Here is a 19,719-nt window from a genome sequence, read left to right on the forward strand (position 1 = left end):
AAATAAAAGTTTTCTGTATGGGCCTTAACTTGGATGAAGGCAGTAAGTTTAACTTTGGACATCTAAAGTTTGAAATGCATGTGGGATATCCAAGTTTTACAAGTTTTTAATAGTTTTTTAACAGACTGCCGCTTCATTCATCAAAACGTGAGTGGTGAAAGCTTGGTGTGGTTAATGTTATTAAGGGAAATTTTGGTGGAGTGAAAAGTAAAAGGGGTAAATGGATGTTTATAAAATATTTGAGGGATGGGCATAGAAAAAGACATCTACAAAGAAAACTGAGAAAAATATTTTGGGGAAAAAGAAAAGTCTAGGAGGTGATGTCTGCGAAGGGAACAGTTTAATAATGTCAGATGTAGCAGAGAGATCAAGGAAGATGATATACAGAAATATGTGTTGGGTTTTACGACTGACCAAATGAGAAAATAGTTACAAACACAGGACACAGCATGCTATAGTGGTGCAAGACTTGGATTTGAATTTTGGCGCCACTTATCTTGCTTTATTATGTTTGGAAATATTACTGGTTATTGTATTTTTGTTTCATATATAAATGTAAGTGTAAACAACAAAATAAAACATATATGAAATATACATATATATCTGTTGAGACTCTTAGCTATTTGTTTCAGGAATATTCACCAGACATCTTGAAGCATAGTTATAACAGCTACTTTTGTCTGATAATTCCAACATCTGTGTCACTTTGGGCTTATTGTTGTATATAGCTTGTCTTTTGTCTTGTGAGTTGCTGATTTCCTTACTCTTCCTGTGTTGAGTAAGTTTGAATTGTATATTAGACATTATTTCTATTTTTGAGACAGGCTCTGTTGCCCAGGCCGTAGTGCAGGGGCACAATCTCGGCTTACTGCAACCTCTGCCTCCCAGGTTCAAGCTATTCTCACATCTCAGCCTCCGGAGTAGCTAAAATTATAGGCGAGCACCACCATGCCCTGCCAATTTTTTTTTTTCTTTTTTTGAGATGGAGTCTCGCTCTGTTGCCCAGGATGGAGTGCAGTGGCATGATCTTAGCTCACTGCAACCTCTGTCTCCCAGGTTCAAGTGATTCTCCTGCCTCAGCCTCCTGAGTAGCTGGGATTACAGGCACTCACCACCACGCCTGACTAATTTTTGTATTTTCAGTAGAGATGGGGTTTCACCATATTGGCCAGGCTGGTCTTGAACTCCTGACCTCAAGAGTCATCTGTCCGCCTCGGCCTTCCAAAAAGTGCCGAGATTACAGGCATGAACCACTGTACCTGGCCAAGATGAATCATGGGAATTCCTCCCATACTTGTAGGACCCCTTGCAAGGTTAGCCACTGCTGGTATTACCACAGCTGCTCCCATGCGATTGCCTGGGGCAAGGGCGGAGAAAAAGGAAAGGGGGGAAAAACCCAGATAATTTTCTCTCCCTCTATCCAACCTTTAGAAATGCCCTCTTTACTGTGCCTCAGACCAAAAAATATTTTTCTCTTGGAGCACTTTCTGCCTGCACTTAGTCTGCAGTTCCGGGTTTTGGGCTGCCTTTAAGTCCAGGCTCAGGGGAGCTACCAGAGGGAAACAAAATCAGGAAACTCACTGCTGGACTAGTGTGGTACTGCTAGTTGTGCTTTCCTCCCCAGGCCAGGCCACCTGCTACCATTTTCGGAGTCCTCAAATAGCTGCTTCATGCATTCTGTCCAGGTTTTTAGTTGCATTCAGTGGGAGAGACAGAATGGACTTTGCCTACTCTGTCTTTACCAGAACCAGAACACAGATATTACTTTAATTTTATTATAATCATATTGTTTACTTGTTTTGGTTAAGAATTTATTGTGCACCTGTGATTTAGTAGGCTTTGCTATACATTTACCAGGAAATGGATAATCTTAATGTGCTTGCAGTAGGTCACAGGTAGTGAAGGGATGTGGGAATGGAGGGAGAAAGTAAACAATTGCATATGTATTAGTAGTGAATAATTGGGTTATTAATTTTAGCTTTTAAGACATAATTATAAGAAATATAATTATATATAGAATTATAATAAGAACTTGAAATAAGAAATAATTTATTATTATATACTTGTTTTTCAGGTCTTAGAAAAATACCCCAATACACCCATGAGTCATAAAGAAATTCTTCAAGTTATCCAGAGAGAAGGACTAAAAGAAATCAGGTGAGTTATTTAAATATTTTTAGTAATAATTATAATACTTGATCAGAGTATTTGGTAGTATATAATAGTATACTTTAGTCCTGAAGATTAATTACTTAATAATAAATGCTTTGTTCTGATCAGATGTCAGATCTTTGGCATTTTTTAAGTCATTACATAGTTTTAAAACCAGAAGGTTTTAAACCAGAAGGTTTTAAACCAGAAGGTTTTAAAACCAATTCTTAGAGGGTAGCTATCTTTAAGCCCATGCACTTTAATTTTTAGGAAGACCTGGAGCCATCTTCAAGCCTTCATCTGTCACTTTAGGCTTTTTGATTTAATAAACTTGGTCATTAGTGATAAAAATTACTCTCATACAGGGAGAGTCCTAGAGGTAGACAGATAGTCCCAGAAGAAATAATGCTGGCTAAAAAGGATAAAATGAAAAAGAACTGTAAAGCAGTATATATGTCAAATAATAGTCTTAACATGTTCAAATATAATAGACTTGGGCCATTAGTACAGGATCAAAGATAACACAGACTTTAATTTCTAAGAACCTTATTATATTACAGTAGCAGGCCAGGCATGGTGGCTCATGCTTGTGATCGCAGCTGTTTGGGAGGCTGAGGTGGGAGGATTGCTCAAGGCCAGGAGTTTGAGACCAGCCTGGCCAACATAGTGAAACCTCATCTCTACGAAAAATTGTATTAACTAGATGTGGTGGTGTGCTCCTATAGTATTTGGGAGGCTGAGGTGGAGGATTGCTTGAGTCCAGGAGTTCGAGGCTGCAGAGTGCTAAGAAGGTGCTATTGTACCCCAGCCTTGGTGACAGAGCAAGAAGCAGTCTTGTAAAAAAAAAAAAAAAAAAAAAAATTACAGTAATACTTAATAGTCAATGTGTGTGTGTGTTTTTTTGTTTGTTTTTTTTGTTTGTTTGTTTTTTGAGACAGAGTCTGACTTTGTCACCCAGGCTGGAGTGCAGTGGCATGATCTTGGCTCACTGCAACTCTGCCTCCCAGGTTCAAGCATTTCTCCTGCCTCGGCCTCCTGAGTAGCTGGGATTACAGACACGCACCACCATGCCTAATTTTTGTACTTTTAGTAGAGACAGGGTTCACCATTTTGCCCAGGCTGTTCTCGGACTCCTGAGCTCAGGCAATCTGCCTGCTTTGTCCTCCCAAAGTGCTAGAATTACAGGCATGAGTCACCATGCCTGGCCAATAGTCAATGTTCTTAATCAAGACTCTCTATCATCAAGAAATGTTAAAATTATATTAAGTATGCTCTGTATATTAAGACAGAAATTTGGGAGTCTATGTTAGATTTTCATTAAGATAGGAAAAGTTTGCAGTGCTTTCAAACTACTGGTTTTCAACTATAGGTGGCATTGTGTAACACTCTTGGAGAAAGAGTTTAGAATTTTGGGGGACTGTTTTTGAGTATCACAGTGATTGGGGTAGGGGAACACAATGGCATTTAGTGGGCAGGTAACAGGAATGCTAAATTTGCATTGTGCTGGACGTTGCTTCACATTGAATAGTTTTTCATCTCAGGTGCCAATAGTGTTCCCATTGAGAAACAGTAAGCTATGCCCAAATATTTGTAAATGGACAGTGTATTTCTTGATGAATAGCCATTGCATGTTCTAGATTTTATTTCTCATTTTTTCTTTCTTTCTTTCTTTCTTTTTTTTTTTTTTTTTAAGAGATGGAGTCTCATTATGTTGCCCAGCCTTGAGTGCAGTGGCTGTTCACAGCCATGATCGTGGTGTACTGCAGCCTTCAACTCCTGGCCTTAAGTGATTCTCTCATCTCTGCCTCCTGAAGCTGGGACTATGGGCACTCATTTTCTTTTCTTTGACGTGAAATTCTAGTTGAGTTTTTTTATTTGCTCTCCCTTTCTAAAGCAGTTTAAATTCTTTTTTGATTTATAGTCAAACTTCAGTAGGTTGAAATAAGTTAGGTTTGCTTCATTGGTATGAAAAAGTAAAATATATTAGTTTACCTTACTTTATATAACACATCCCTGAAAAATTGAGTGTAAACATTTTAAAATTAAAACACTAAAATGCATTTGAAGGCCAGGTGCAATGGCTCACGCCTGTAATCCCAGCACTTTGGGAGGCCGAGGCAGGCGGATCACCTGAGGTCGGGAATTTGAGACCAGCCGGGGCAACATGGTAAAACCCCGTCTCTATTTTTTTTTTTTTTTTTTTTGAGACAAAGTCTCTCTGTGTCGCCCAGGCTGGAGTGCAGTGGCGCCATCTTGGCTCACTGCAGTCTCCGCCTCCCAGGTTCACGCCATTCTCCTGCCTTAGCCTCCCGAGTAGCTGGGACTACAGGCACCTGCCACCATGCCTGGCTAATGTTTTTTGTATTTTTATTAGAGACGTGGTTTCACTGTGTTAGCCAAGATGGTCTTGATCTCCTGACCTTGTGATCCGCCCGCCTTGGCCTCCCAAAGTGCTGGGATTACAGGCGTGAGCAACCGTGCCCAGCCAAAACCCTGTCTCTATTTAAAAAAAAAAAATTAGCCAGGTGTGGTGATGCATGCGTGTAATCCCAGCTACTTGGATGGCTGATGCAGGAGAATAGCTGGAACGTGGGTGGTGGAGGTTGCAGTGAGCTGAGATTGCACCAGTGCACTCCAGCCTGGGCAACAGAGCGAGACTCTGTCTCAAAAAAAAAAAAAACCAAAAAAAAAAAACATATGCATATACACACACACACACACACACACACACACACACACGCACATGCGCATACACATACATGCATATATATAGATATATACATATATCTATCTATCTATCTGTATATACACACACTTGAAGAATTAGCTTTTAAAAGTACCTTTTGTGGGCTGGGCGCAGTGGCTTATGCCTGTAATCCCAGCACTTTGGGAGGCCGAGGCAGGCAGATCACTTGAGGCCAGGAGGTCTTAATGTCAGTATCATCCAGCTGTAACATAGTAAGGCTCTGGGACTTTAAACTTACCATGATCATTTCCAGGGAGCAAGCAGGAATAGTAAATAAATAAAGATTATTAAAAACAAACAAAAACAGCAGGAAAAAATGGAAGAGTTTTTTTTCAAAAGGTAGTAAAGTGTGAATCATCAGATAGCTTCTGGTTTACATAGTGACAATTGAAAGTAGCTTTTCCTGGTTAAACTATGTTGTGGTAATGCAGTTACAGCACAACAAAGCAGTACATGCTGACCACCCTTAGCAGGGAATGTGCTTTCGCTCACCTATTGGACAGTTAAGTCTTTTAGGTCTCCATTTGGATACCTCTTTTTCAGAGACAGTTTTGGTTGACTTACTGGTCTTGATCATATCTTCTTATTTTAGTTTGTTGTAGTGTTCTGTGTTCTTTTCTTTTTTTTTTTGAGACAGAGTTTTGCTCTTGTCACCCAGGCTGGAGTGCAGTGGCGCGATCTCGGCTCATTGCAACCTCTTTCTCCCGGGTTCAAGTGATTTTCCTGCCTCAGCCTCCCGAGTAGTTGGGTCTACAGGCACGTGCCACCATGCCTGGCTAATTTTTTTTTTTTTTTTTTTTTTTTTTGAGACAGAGTCTCGCTCTGTCCTCCAGGCTGGAGTGCAGTGATGCCATCTCAGCTCACTGCAAGCTCTGCCTCCCGGGTTCACGCCATTCTCCTGCCTCAGCCTCCCGAGTAGCTGGGACTACAGGTGCCTGCCACCACACCCGGCTAATTTTTTGTATTTGTAGTAGAGATGGGGTTTCACTGTGTTAGCCAGGATGGTCTCGATTTCCTGACCTCGTGATCCACCCTCCTCGGTCTCCCAAAGCTAATTTTTGTATTTTTAGTAGAGACAGGGTTTCACCAAGTTGGCCAGGCTGGTCTTGAACTCCTGACCTCAAATGATCTGCCCTCCTCGGCCTCCCAAAGTACAGGGATTACAGGCATGAACCACTGTGCCTGGCATGTTCTGTGTTGTTTATAGCACTAAGGTTTGAAATTATATATGTTTGTGGTTGTAAAAAAACATACAATTTCTCTGTACCTTGCGTTAAGGTAGCTCCAGAGGCAGTGACATTATCTTTCCCCACTCCTCAGCATATGATGCATAACAAGTATTTAAAACCTACTTGTTAATGAATATATGAGGTATTATTAGTTGGAAGATCATATTCATATATAATTATAGATTATTCTCTTGCTGCCGTGATGTGTCAAATGGTACTTTTTTCTCTGCGGCAGGGTCTCACTCTGTCACCCAGGCTGGAGTGCAGTGGTGCAATCTCAGCTTAATGCAGCCTTGTCCTTTTGGGATCAAGCAGTCCCATGACCTCAGCCTACTAAGTAGCTGGGTTGAGAGGTGTATGTGCCACCATGCCCAGCTAATTTTCGTATTTTTTGTAGAGGCAAGGGTTTCGCCGTGTTGCCCAGGCCGGTCTCAAACTCTTGGACTCAGGTGATCCTCCTGCCTTGGCCTCCCAAAGTGCTGGGATAACAGGCGTGAGCCAGCATGCCTGGCTGGTAGTCTCATACTCTTAAAAGTTTTTAGAAAGATTACAGAATGAAACACGTACTATGCTTCTTAAAGGTGTGTGACTACTTACTGTTTTATTTTCATTCCTCGGACCTCAATACATGACTTTGAGCTCTACTCCCTTTATATTTTTCCTTTGGCTCCCAGATTTTGAAGAATTTTGCCTAGATTATTCAATACCATTTTTGTTTGATTTTAAAATTTATTAAAGTGGTAACAACTGAAATATTTATGAACAGATTAATGAATAAACAAAATAAGGTATATGCATACAATGGAATATTATTCAGTCTTAAGAAGATATAAAATTCTGATACATGCTACAATATGGATGAACCTTGAAAACATTATGCTAAGTGAAGTAAGCCAGACCCAAAAAGACAAATATATGACTCCAGTTACATGAGATACCTAAAATAGGTAAGTTCATAGAGAGAAAGTAGAATAGAGGTTACCACAGACTGGAGTAGTGGGGAATAGTGAGTTTCTATTAAATGAGTACAGAATTTCTGTTAGAGACGTTGAAAACATTCTGAAGATGGATGATGGTGACAGTTGCACAGCATTGTCAATGTACTTAATGCCACTGATTAAAAACGGTTAAAATGGTAACTTTTATGTTATGTGGGTTTTACCGCAACCAACCAATAAAATATTTAAAAAGAAGTGGTTGGCTCCTAGCTGCGAAAGATTCAGGTACTAGCCCCTTTAAGAAGTTAGGTGGTAAGTAAGATTGGAAATCATTTATCCAAAGTATGGAACTCTGAGAATTAATTAGAAACGTGAATTCCTTGTTTATTTTTTTACAAAAGCATTACAATATTTAAATTAAATGCCTGTTTATAAAGCATAGCAGCATTTTAGAAAATAAGAAAAAGGTCCTTAAATTTTTCCCCTCACCAGGATCTGTGACTTTTTGTATTCCATTATGTTGTTTTTATGCATTAATGCACTAATTTTAAAGATAGTTTAAGCTGGGCATGGTGGCTCATGCCTGTAACCGCAACACTTTGGGAAGCTGAGACGAGAGGATCGCTTGAGGCCTGGGGTTTGAGACCAGCCTGAACAAGATAGCAAGACCTTGTCTTTACAAAAAAAAGAAAAAAAAAAAAAAAAAAAGAAAACATAGTAGTGCAAGCGTATAGTCCCATGAATATATGTCCTATGAATATATGAGGTATTATTAGTACCTCGTATATTAATAATAATCACCTCAGGAAGTGTCAGAGGTGATTCAAACTCCAACCTCCCAAATATGCTGGGAGGCTGAGGCAGGAGGATCACTTGAGCCCAGGAGGTCAAGGCTGCAGTGAGCCGTGATCGTGCCACTGCACTCCAGCCCTGGGCAACAAAGCAAGACCCTGCCTCTTAAAAAAAAAAAAAAAAAAAAAAAAATAGAATTTCCCATAGGAGTAATAGGGAAGAAAAAAGACAGAAGTTTTGATGTTTCAGGTGAAATGGGAGGACATGACTTAGGCCAGGAGAGGTTAAGAACTGTTTCTGTTACACTTAGTAGTCAGAGTCGATAGCAAAGGCATTGTGGAGTTCTTTAAATTAGCTTAGTTCTTTTTTGTAACAGTTAAAACAAGAAGACATGAAAAGTTATACTATAGATAAATGCTGTAGCTGTGATATCTGGTCATTTGTAAGTAGAGAAGAGTTAATTCCCATGCTGTTTACCAATAAACAGTTATTTCATAAAATCAAAAATAGTAAAAAGAATTTTGTTGAGAGATGTCTCACCTCCTTGTTCAATTTTCTGTGGCTAAAATATAACCTAATTTCTGTTTGTTACATAAATACCAGTGATAATGTGGCAGTGGTTTCCTAGGGTTGAGCTCTTCAACACAGAATTGCTTGTTCCAAATTTGAAGTACTGTTAGAACCTTTAAAACAATTTTGTAAGCTTTTACTCATTTGTTTTTCTGTAGACAGTTTGCTTTTTAAAAATCTATATTATTCATTGGGTAGAGATTTTGTTTATTGGGTTTGTTTAAGGAACCCCTATTCTCATTATTACAGCTCATGTGTTGATTCTGGATTATACTGTGCATTTGTATGAATCTAAATATTGAAGGAATGGTTAGGTATTTTGTTTCCCTCCTGAGACACTAGAAATAAAACCAAAGATTCAGAGAGATGTGTCCATTTTTGTGTACATTTTGACGGTATACTTCAGTTACTAAGGGAAATGATTCAGAATTTTATTTTACCTTGAATCAAAGTAACAGTTATGGCAAAATGGTTGTCATTAGCCATCAGTATATAAAATAGCCTTTTTTAAAAAGCGCTTTCCTTTTTGTCTGATGATGCTGATTTTACAGTTTGCAGAGAAACAAAGAGCACCTAGTGCCCCAGTTTAAGTTTCTCCTGACTTGAGCCCGTATTTCTTCTTGTCATTACAAACTATTTGTCAGGAGTGTCAGAGGTGATTCAAACTCCAGCCTCCCAAATATGCTCGCATGGCTACTCCCACACAGCTTAATGGAACCGTGTCTGGGATTTTGGGCATTGATAAGTTAAGAGTTCTGTGTAAGTCTCTGAGCTATACACTTATATAGTTCTTAGGGTCTGATCAGAAGACCAGAAAGTACACAGTAATTTGAACAGGAAAGTTATTAACTGGAAGTTATTAACAGATTAACCAGGGATTAACTATTCAAAGGTAAAAAGAAAGCAGGGCTCTAGTTCAGTGGATGGCAAAGTTCATTGGTGCTGCAGCCTGAGGTGGCCACAGGAAACTGCCTACTAGGTACTAGAAGAGCTTAGCTGAAAAGCCCTCTGCTGGCGAATCTGTCGCACCTTTTGGGGAATAAATATTAGCTACTACATATTTATGTAATACATAAAAATATACAGGTACAGCTGAACACATGAGTGAATGTAACTTCTTTCTTTTTCTTTCTTTTTGAGATAGTCTCACTGTCACCCAGACTGGAGTGCAGTGGGACAATCATGGCTCACCGCAGCCTTGACTTCCTAAGTAGCTGGGACCACAGGTGTGTGCCACCGTGCTTGGCTAATTTTTTGTGGTTTTTTTTTTTTTTTTTTTTTTTTTGTAGAGACAGGGTTTTGCCATGTTGCTCAGGCTGGTCTTGAACTCCTGGACTCAAGGGGTCTGCCTGCTTCAGCCTCCTAAAGTGCTGGGTTTACAGGCATGAGCCACTGCACCTGGCTGCCTCTTGGTTTTGTTTTATTTTGTTTTTTAATCACGGCTCACTGCAGCCTCAACCTCCCAGCCTCAAGTGATTCTCCCACCTCAGCCTCCCTAGTAGCTGGAACCACAGGCACACACCACCATGCCTGGCTAATTTTTAAATTTTTTGTAGAGACAAGGTCTCTGTGTTGCCCGGGCTGGTCTCAAACTCCTGGGCTTAAGGGATCCTCCCACCTTGGCCTCCCAAACTGCTGGGATTACAGATGTGAGCCACAGTACCTGGCCTGAAGACGCTTTTTTAAAATATAAATTTTTACTTTTCAAAAATTATAAAAACAAAAGGATACATCCTCCATCATAAACTATAAATAGTATTTACACCCTGGGCTGTTCTGAAATAAATTGCAGTCATTTTATCACATGAATATGTCACTTTATATCTAACAGATAAGAACTTGAGACTAGTTGTATGCAATTTTGGATATTCTGGCTTACAAAAAATAGAACAATTAAATCTACACATTAAGCCTACACACTGTTGACAGAATACACACCCTGAATATTCTTTGAAACCATGCCTATTAATTCTTTACTGTAACTACTCATTACTACTTCTGCGCTTAGGCTAGATATACAATAGGTTTTTCCCTTCCATCAGCTGTGGCTGCCATTAGTGTTTACAGATGTGCTTTTATAGCATTAAGTGTCAGACTTAATACCTTCCTTCTGAAGTAGCTATTGCCTTTAGTGCTTCCCACGCCCCCCCCCCCCCCACCCCCCTTTGGAGTTTCCTTAACCTGCTTTGCTCATCTTATTAACTGTAATATCTTGACTCTTCTATCAGCTAATAGAGAAATAGAGTTTTTAGGAAAGAAGAGAAAAATAGTAAAATATTCAGTTCTTGAGACCCTATTCTCTGACTAGTTTTTCTTGTCTTTCCATTCATGAATAGAAGAGGGGAAATAAATTAGGAAGATTATTTGTTCATGAATTTATTGTCCACAAATTTGGCATTTTATGAATTAGACCATTCATGAGTGATCCCAAGGGTTCATGATATATAATTAGTAATTTTGGTGAGTTTGAATCTTTCACACTATAAGATTAATATAGGTGAGTAAGTTATATAGCTAATGAATGAGTGTGGCCAACTGCCTAGATTGTAAAGAACTCTGGGAACCACCCAGCAAAGATTATGCTCAATAAACATTTTAGAGACTGAGATTTTACCTCTTTGGGGGAGTCCTAATGACATCTGATTAGTACAATTTGTTTATGAAGAAAATAATCTCTTTCATACAGTATTTAAGGTTATATGTTTTAGCCTACTTTATACTAAAAACCAATCAGAGCACTTATTTTTTTTCCCCATATCTCTCCACATGCAAAAGTGTATATAGCAAGGGAAATAAAGTCAATATTCTCTACTACTTTTCAGCAGAAATCCTTACCCCTGCAGAGTAGATCATTTGATTATTTGCTAAGCTGAATTGCCTTGAAGTGATTTCATTAGAAAGAGCTTAGTTTTAGAATGAAGAACATTATTTGTATTGATACTATATCTAAGGTTGGAGGATTCCTTTGTGGTTAAGCCTGCATCTTCCTCCTTTTCTTCTTTTTAAACATTTTTTAAATATTTTTTGTAGAGATGAGGTCTCACTATGTTGCTCAGGCTCATCTTGAACTCTTGGGCTCAAGCAATCCTGCTTTGGCCTCGGCATGAGACATTGTGCCCAGCCATCTTCCCTATCTGTTAGTTGAAGTCTGCTTTCAAGCCCACAAACCTGGTAGGGATGTCAAGAAGGATTAGTAATGAAAAAAATGACAACAAAATGCTTGGATATTAACAGAAAAGAGTATTCTTATCCATTGTAATTCAGATCCATAAGAGCTCCATTATGGATCACAGGGAAGCTAATAAACCTTAAGTCCACAGCTGATGGCATTATGATGGCTCCTTGAAATTGAAATGCATGGGAAGAATATTAAAGAATGGGAAGTATTCATTGTATCCACATTTAACTGCCCTAACAGTTTTACTCTGTTACATAATCAAATTACTGCAACTGTTTTCTGAAGTAGTTTAGACTGTTTAGCTAAATTTGTGTATCTTTAGACATTTTGATATGATATTTTTGGCTAATTTGTAAATTTTAATGAAGAAATTAATGAGGGGGTTACTAATTTGGGGAACTGTGGATATTGCTGGGATGGGAAGGGACAGTTTAATTTTTGGTTTTATTGTTGCTTTGTAAGAAAAATTAAAAGCTTTTTTTTTCCTTCTTTCATTTTCCTGCACTGCATTCCAACTCCAGAAGGTAAGAAGTATTACTTTATTCTAAAGAAGTATTATGCAATTATAAAGCACACTTTTATAAATTTAATTGAACTTACCTTTGAATGCATGAGTTTTACTTTATAAAACTAAATAATTAGTCCAGAAACTAAGTAATATCGATATTATTATGTTAATGTTTATTCGTTAAGTGTGCTTTGTTTGGTTCTTGCAGTTTGTAATTATTGTTTGATCATAAGTTTAGAAATCCGATCTACATTAAGGTTTATTAAAATCAACATTTGACTTATAAAAGCGTTGGGATGCCAAGTATTCTGCAGAGTAATAATGAAAATATTTAGTAGACTGGAAACATGTATATTAACATTTGCTTTATGGCTGTAAGATTGAAAATGTATGTTTATGCTCTTAATTTAGATAAAATATTGGTAAATCGGCTGGGCATGGTGGCTCACGCCTGTAATCCCAGCACTTTGAGAGGCCGAGGTGGGTGGATCACTTGAGGTCAAGAGTTCGAGACTAGCCTGACCAATATGGTGAAACTGCATCTCTACTAAAAAATCCAAAAATTAGCTGGGTGTGGTGGCCGGCGCCCGTAATCCCAGCTACTCGGGAGGCTGAGACAGGAGAATTGCTTGAACCCACAAGGTGGAGGTTGCAGTGAGCCGAGATCATGCCACTGCACTCTAGCCTGGGCAACACAGCAAGACTCCATCTAAAAAAAAAAAAATTGGTAAATCCTTTAGGGGCATGATACTTAAAACCAGGGCAGAATGGGTTAAAAATCTTAGTCTGGATCCTTTACTGAATTGACTTTTTGTGTGTGGGCATGGCCTTTTAGATTCACCTCCACTATAGCAGTTCCCGTGTTACACGCCTGTGAGACCTGAGGGCAACAGTCGTATTGCCTGTGAGACTTGAGGGCAACAGTCATGCCCATGTATTTTCATGTTACTTGGACATGGCATGCTTGGGTTATAATTAGAGTGTAGTTAGTCTTTTTAACTCTAGTTATATTTGTAGTCCATTAAGTTCATTTGTAAGAACCTGTTTATTGTAAGCAAGAGTTTGTGGATGAAAGCTTAATTAAGGTCTTACAAAGTTAAAATTATAATTAAAAAATAAAATAAGTAAATTTTGTTTTGTGTTATGTTTGTTTGAAGGGAGCATATATTTGATTTGTTCTTATTTATTTATTTATTTATTTGGAGACAGAGTCTCACTCTGTCACCCAAGCTGGAGTGGAGTGGCATGGTCTCGGCTCACTGCAACCTCTGCCTCCCAGGTTCAAGTGATTCTTCTGCCTCAGCCTCCCTTGTAGCTGGGATTACAGGTGCCTGCCACCACCCCCGGCTAATTTTTGTATTTTTAGTAGAGACGGGGTTTTACCATGCTGGCCAGGCTGGTCTTGACTTCCTGACCTCAAGTGATCTGCCCGCCTTGACCTCCCAAAGTGCTGGGATTACAAGCGTGAGCCACCGCGCCTGGTCATTGATTGGGTTCTTTAAGTGCAAATAGTAGGAACCAAATGTGAATAACTTAAGCAAAATGAGATTTATTTAAAGAATATGGGGGCGGAGGCAAGACTCAGACTCAAAGGCAAGAAACAGGCTCTGAAATTAGGAGAAGGAAGGCAGCTTCAGAGATCAGGTAGATAGAACTAATGCATAGTCTCATCAAGACACTGCAGCTGGGCTAAATTAGTCATTGTCTACTCTGCTCAAGGTTAAACTTTAAGGGAAGAGTGAACTTGGTTGGCCCAGTGCCCAGGGATGGTGAGATATCTTGATGGACAGTCTTACCAAGACTATTTCCAGTAGGGGAGGGCATAGTTCCCCAAAGCAAAATTAAGCTTTTTTTTTTTTGAGACAGGGTCTTGCTCTGTTGCCCAGGCTGGAGTGCAGTGGTGCAATCTCAGCTCACTGCAACCTCTGCCTCCTGAGTTCAAACAATTTTCCTGCCTCAGCCACCCGAGTAACTGAGATTACAGGCGCACGCTACCACGCCCGGCTAATTTTTTGTATTTTTAGTAGAGATGGGGTTTCACTGTGTTGGTCAGGCCGATCTCAAACTCCTGGCCTCAAGTGATCCGCCCACCTCAGCCTTCCAAAGTGCTGGGATTACAGGCATGAGCCACCATGCCCAGCCAAAATTGAGCATTCTTTGCAGAAGAAGAGGGAATGGATATTGGCCAGGAATAAACAACAGCTGTCCATTGCTCACTATAGAAAATTAAAGTACAACAGAAAAATGTAAGCCATAAGCAGTTGTAGGAAGTAACCTTTTATGCAGATTCTCCTAATGGTAACATTGTACAAAACCATAGTGCAGTGTCACAGCGAGAATATTGTTTCTGATATAATCCACCTGGTTTTACTGGTACCGGGGTGTGTGTATGTGTATAGGGTGCTATGTGGTTTTATCACGTGTATAGATTCATGTACCTACCACCACACAAGATACAGAATACTTTCAACGAATATCCCTTGTGTTCCCCTTTTAAAACCACATGTACTTCCCTAGTACCTCTTGCCCCCCCCTTCCTTATACTAGTCTGTCCTACATTTTTATAATTTTGTCATTTCAAGTGTTTAATGGAATCATAGAGTATGTAACCATCTGGGATTGGCTTCCCCCGCAGCCCCCATTCATTGTATGTCTCTGGAGAGTCCTCCAAGTTATTGTGTTCATAGTTCATTCTTTTTTATTGCCGAGTAGTATTCTTTGACATGGACGTACGACCGTTTCTAACTGTTTATCCATTGCATGATTTCTGAATTGTTTCCAGGCTTTGGCTATTAAAAATAAAACTTCTGTGAACATCTGTGTAAATGTTTTTGTATGGGCATACATTTTCCATTCTCTGGGATAAATGTACAGAAAGTGCTGTTGCTGGGTTGTGTGGTAAGTGCATGTTTAATTTTAAAGACACCTTGAAACTGTAAATGAATTTCTTGTAAACTGCATAGTTTAGAATTTTTTTTTTTTTGGCCCATGCTGCCAATCCTTGCATTTTAATTTGTGTGTTTACACCATTTATATTTAAAGTAATTGTTGATAGGTGAGTTTGCCTTTTTGTTTTTTTTGTTTTCTGTTTGTTTCCTCTATTTCTCATTCCTCTGTTTGTCTTTTCTTGACTTCCTCATGGATCATATTTTAGGATTCTGTCTTGATTTATTTATAGTATTGTATTTCTTTGTATGTCTTTACATGCTTTTCTTAACTGTTTCAACTGGGTATTACAATATATACATGTGATTTATCACAGTCTGCTGATAATCATTTTACCACTCTAAGTGAAGTGTGGAAACCGTACTTCCATTTAGATTCTTGAGTATGAGATGGTATTAACATTTGTGTTCCAGTCATGAAATGTGATTTATAAAATTTATGAGAAGCATAGTCTGTGGTATATACCTATTCCTGTTCTTTCTGTTTTTTCTTCCTGGTGCTACAGGATTGCTTCTTTTATCATTTCCATTCTATTGAATGACTTCCTTTAATCATTCTTTAAGAATAGTTCTACTTCTCTTAGTAAACTACTTTTAGTTTTACTTAGTCTGAAGCTGTTTCATCAGATATAGAATTCACAATTGACAGTTCTTTTCATTCAGCACTAGTGAAATGTCATGCCACTTCCTTCTGGCCTATGTGGTTTTAGGTGAGAAATCTATTGTCATTTGAATTGGTGTTTCCCTGTAGTAATGTGTTGTTTCTCTCTGACTGCTTTCAGGACTTTTTCTTTGGATTTAGTTTTCAGAAGTTTAATTATGATGTATCTTGGTGGACTTATTTAGATTTATCCTATTTAGATTCACTGAGTTTCTTGAATCTGTAGGTTTATTTCTTCATTTTTCTTTATTACTTTTTCTTTTTCTTTTTAAATCCTGTTACATCTTCAGGTTTTTTGTTTTTGGAGACAGGGTCTCATTTTGTTGCCCAGGCTGGAGTGCAGTGGTGCGATCTCAGCTCACTGCAGCCTCAGCCTCCTGGGCTCAAGCAATCCTCCCACCTTAGCCTCCTGAGTAGCTGGGACCACAGGTGTGCACCACCATGCCTATCTAATTTTTGCATTTTTTGTAGAGGCAGGGTTTCACCATGTTGCCCAGCGCAATACCTGAGCTCAAGCAGTTTGCCTGCCTTGCCCTCCCAAAGTGCTGGGATTACAGGCCTGTGCCATTGTGCCTGGCCTGTGTTTATTTCTTTAACCAAATAAGAGAAGTTTTCAGCTGTTAGTTCTTTGAATACTCTTTTTTTTTTTTTTTTTTTTTTTTTTTTGAGACGGAGTCTTATTGTGTCACCTAGGCTGGAGTGCAGTGATGTGATCTCTGCTCACTGCAACCTCTGCCTCCCAGGATCCAGCAATTCTCCTGCCTCCCGAGTAGCTGGGATTACAGGTGTGTGCCACCAAGCCAGCTAATTTAGTAGAGACAGGGTTTCACTGCATTGGCCAGGCTGGTCTCGAACTCCTGACCTCAAGTGATTCCCCCACCTTGGCCTTCCAAAGTGCTGGGATTACAAATGTGAGCTACCGTGCCTGGCCAATTCTTTGAATACTCTTTCTCCCCTACTCTCTTTCTCTTTTCTTTCTGGAATGCTGATGATATGAATGTTGAATCTTCTGTTATTATCCCACAATGCCTTGAGATTCTGTTAATTTTTTTGGTGTTATTTTTTCCGTCTCTTCACATTGAGTAAATTGTATTGACCTGTTCTTAAGCTCACTGATTCTGTCCTCTGTTGTCTCCACTCTCTTACTGATTTCATCTGGTGAGTTTTTAAATTTCTTAATGTATTTTTTATTTTTATAATTTCTATTTGATTTCTTTTTAAAAGTTCCGTCTTTGCTGATATTTTCTATATGTTTGTTTCAAGAGAATTTTAAGTAGTTCTTGAAGCATTTTTTAATGAGAGCTATTCCCATTTTTATTTATTTATTAATTTTTTTTTTTTTTTTTTTTGAGGCAGAGTCTTGCTCCGTCACCCAGGCTGGAGAGCAGTGATGCGATCTCGGCTCACTGCATCCTCCTCTTCCCGGGTTCAAGCAATTATCCTGCCTCAGCCTCCCAAGTAGCTGGGACTACAGGCATGCGCCACCATGCCCAGCTACTTTTTGTACTAGAGACGGGGTTTCACCATACTGGTCAGACTGGCCTCAAACTCCTGACCTCAGGTGATACACCTGTCTCGGCCTCCCAAAGTGCTGGGATTACAGGCGTGAGCCACTGCATTCGGCCTACTCTGAAATTTTTCTTACAATTTTAACATCTGTCTCAGTGTTGGTGTCCTTTAATTGTCTTCTTTGATTCAGATAGCGATTTTCCATTGAACCCTGGATATTTTGGCTATCATGTTAGGGGATGTCCAGTCTTATTTAAGCTGGCATTCACTGTGCTTACTTAGGTTTACCATGCAGGTCCTGGACTGTTTTAGTGGATTGTGGTTCCAATAACAGTTTAATTTTCAGATCCGTTGCCGTGGTATTTGGGTCTGCTTGTTTTATCTGGTGCCACAGAGGCTCCCATTGACCTCTGCTGCTTCTTATTGATCTCTGTTGCTTCTCTCTGAGGGGGTGGGAATTTTCACAGGCTCGGTTGCCTGATGCCTGTAGATGTGGACAGAAGGGAGTCTTCAGCCTGTGGAGACAGACAGGCTTCCTGGCAGGATCCCCTTTGCTTGAGCTACCTGGCTGCTCAGCCTCTTGCGAGAGCGGGAGGTGTTGTAGTGTCAGGCCCACAAGGACAAAGAGGCTTCCTGGGCTGGACTATTTTTGTGATCTTCTCCCACTTGCTTGTGCCATTTGGCCTCCCCTATTCTAGTCTTTATTTTTGAGACTTGAGGGAACATAAACTTGCAACGAAAGTCATTTAATAATCTCCTAAGATCTACCATAACTAAGTTACTTCTCTTAGTTGGGAAATGCCAGGAATTGGTAAAATTAATGGGTCAACCAACTACTTCAAAACTCTGAATCTCAATATAAATGGCTACATCAGGACTGGTAACTCTGGTTCAAAGTAGAAAATAATTGTAATAAGTAGCGTTAGCTGTTTAGATGTCCAAGCTCTGTTTGCTAAATCAACAAGAATACCAAGTAGGACAAAGGTATAAAATTGCAAAATTTCTGTCTTTTGGTTTACTTAATTGAATCTGTTGATTTTTATTCTCTCTCTCCAGCTGAGTTCTTTCAGAACCATGCCCATAGTTTATATTCATTCATAAGTATTTTGTTTTCCTCACTAATACGCCTTTTACCTCAGATAATAAACCCTCCTCTGTGTGTGTGTGTGTGTGTGTGTGTGTGTGTGTGTGTGTGTGTATGTGTATGTGTCTCCCTTTCTGTGTCTCTGTCTCTGTCTCTCTGTTTGTCTCAGGCAGGAGTGCAGTGGTGTGATCATAGCTCACTGCAGCCTCGACCTTCTGGGCTCAGGTGATTCTCCCACCATAGCTTCTATAGTAGGTGGTATTACAGGTGTACACTGCCACATCTGGCCTACTTTTTATTTCCTATTCCTCATAAGATTGAAAAGTCTGATGCTGTAATAAACCAGTAGTGAAATGGCCTTGACTAAGATGGGAGTCCATTCACATGGTCTGTTTAATCTTTAATAAGCCTTGTGAGATCATTATCTCATAGATAAACACATAAAATCAGTGAAAAATTACATATCTAATTAGTGATAGAACTTGAACCCACATCTGTGAGTCTAAAATATAAGTGCTGTTTCTGCTGCACTCAGGAGATTGGACAAGGATTTTTTTTTTTTTTTTTTTTTGAGACACAGTCTCGCACTGTTGCCTGGGCTGGAGTGCAATGGTGCGATCTCAGCTCACTGCACCTCTGCCTCCAGGGTTCAAGCAGTTCTCCTCCCTCAGCCTCCCCAGTAGCTGGGATTACAGGTGGCTGCCACCACTCCCGGCTAATTTTTTGTATTTTTAGTAGAGATGGGGTTTCACTATGTTAGCCAAGCTGGTCTCAAACTCCTGACCTCGTGATCTGCCCGCCTTGGTCTCCCAAAGTGCTGGGATTACAGGCGTGAGCTACTGTGCCCGGCCTGGACAAGGATCTTTTCTTTTTTATTTTTTTGAAATGGAGTTTTGCTCTTTGTTGCCCAGGGAGGGAGTGCAATGGTGCGATCTTGGCTCACCGCAACCTCCATCTCCCAGGTTCAAGTGAGTCTCTTGCCTCAGCCTCCCGAGTAACTGGGATTACAGGCATGCGCCACCATGCCTGGCTAATTTTTTGTATTTTTAGTGGAGACGGGGTTTCTCCATGTTGGTCAGGCTGGTCTCGAACTCCTGACTCACGTGATCCACCTGCCTCGGCCTCTCAAAGTGCTGGGATTTCAGGCATGAGCCACCGCACCCAGCTGGCCTGGACAAGGATCTTAATGAGCTGTTTTTTATTTCTCTTTAGGTGAAAAGTTAGATTGTTCTCTAAGGCCCTTCTATACCAAGAGTTTGTAATTATCTAATCTAAATAATATTGAACCTTGTTATTTCATTTGTTTACTTAAAAATAGAACATAGAATTACTGGACTCCTTTTTTTTTTTCATTTGAAACTGTTTTGCCCACTTGTTAATGCTAGTGGACAAAGCCATGCTTTTTAGA

General features: G+C 39.6%; 1 protein-coding gene across 1 annotated transcript in view; it reads left to right on the forward strand.

Moving 5' to 3' along the window:
• The window catches only part of ASXL2 (ASXL transcriptional regulator 2), a 145,650-nt gene that overhangs the window by 35,091 nt on the left and 90,840 nt on the right, over window positions 1-19,719 (forward strand). The window contains exons 2-3 of the mRNA XM_063696014.1: window positions 2,075-2,157; window positions 2,330-2,332. Coding sequence (XP_063552084.1) covers window positions 2,075-2,157; window positions 2,330-2,332 — 86 coding nt within the window. The remainder of the gene's footprint in view (window positions 1-2,074; window positions 2,158-2,329; window positions 2,333-19,719) is intronic.

The sequence above is a fragment of the Gorilla gorilla genome, chromosome 12, assembly GCF_029281585.2.
Source record: "Gorilla gorilla gorilla isolate KB3781 chromosome 12, NHGRI_mGorGor1-v2.1_pri, whole genome shotgun sequence".
Classification (NCBI taxonomy): domain Eukaryota; kingdom Metazoa; phylum Chordata; class Mammalia; order Primates; family Hominidae; genus Gorilla; species Gorilla gorilla.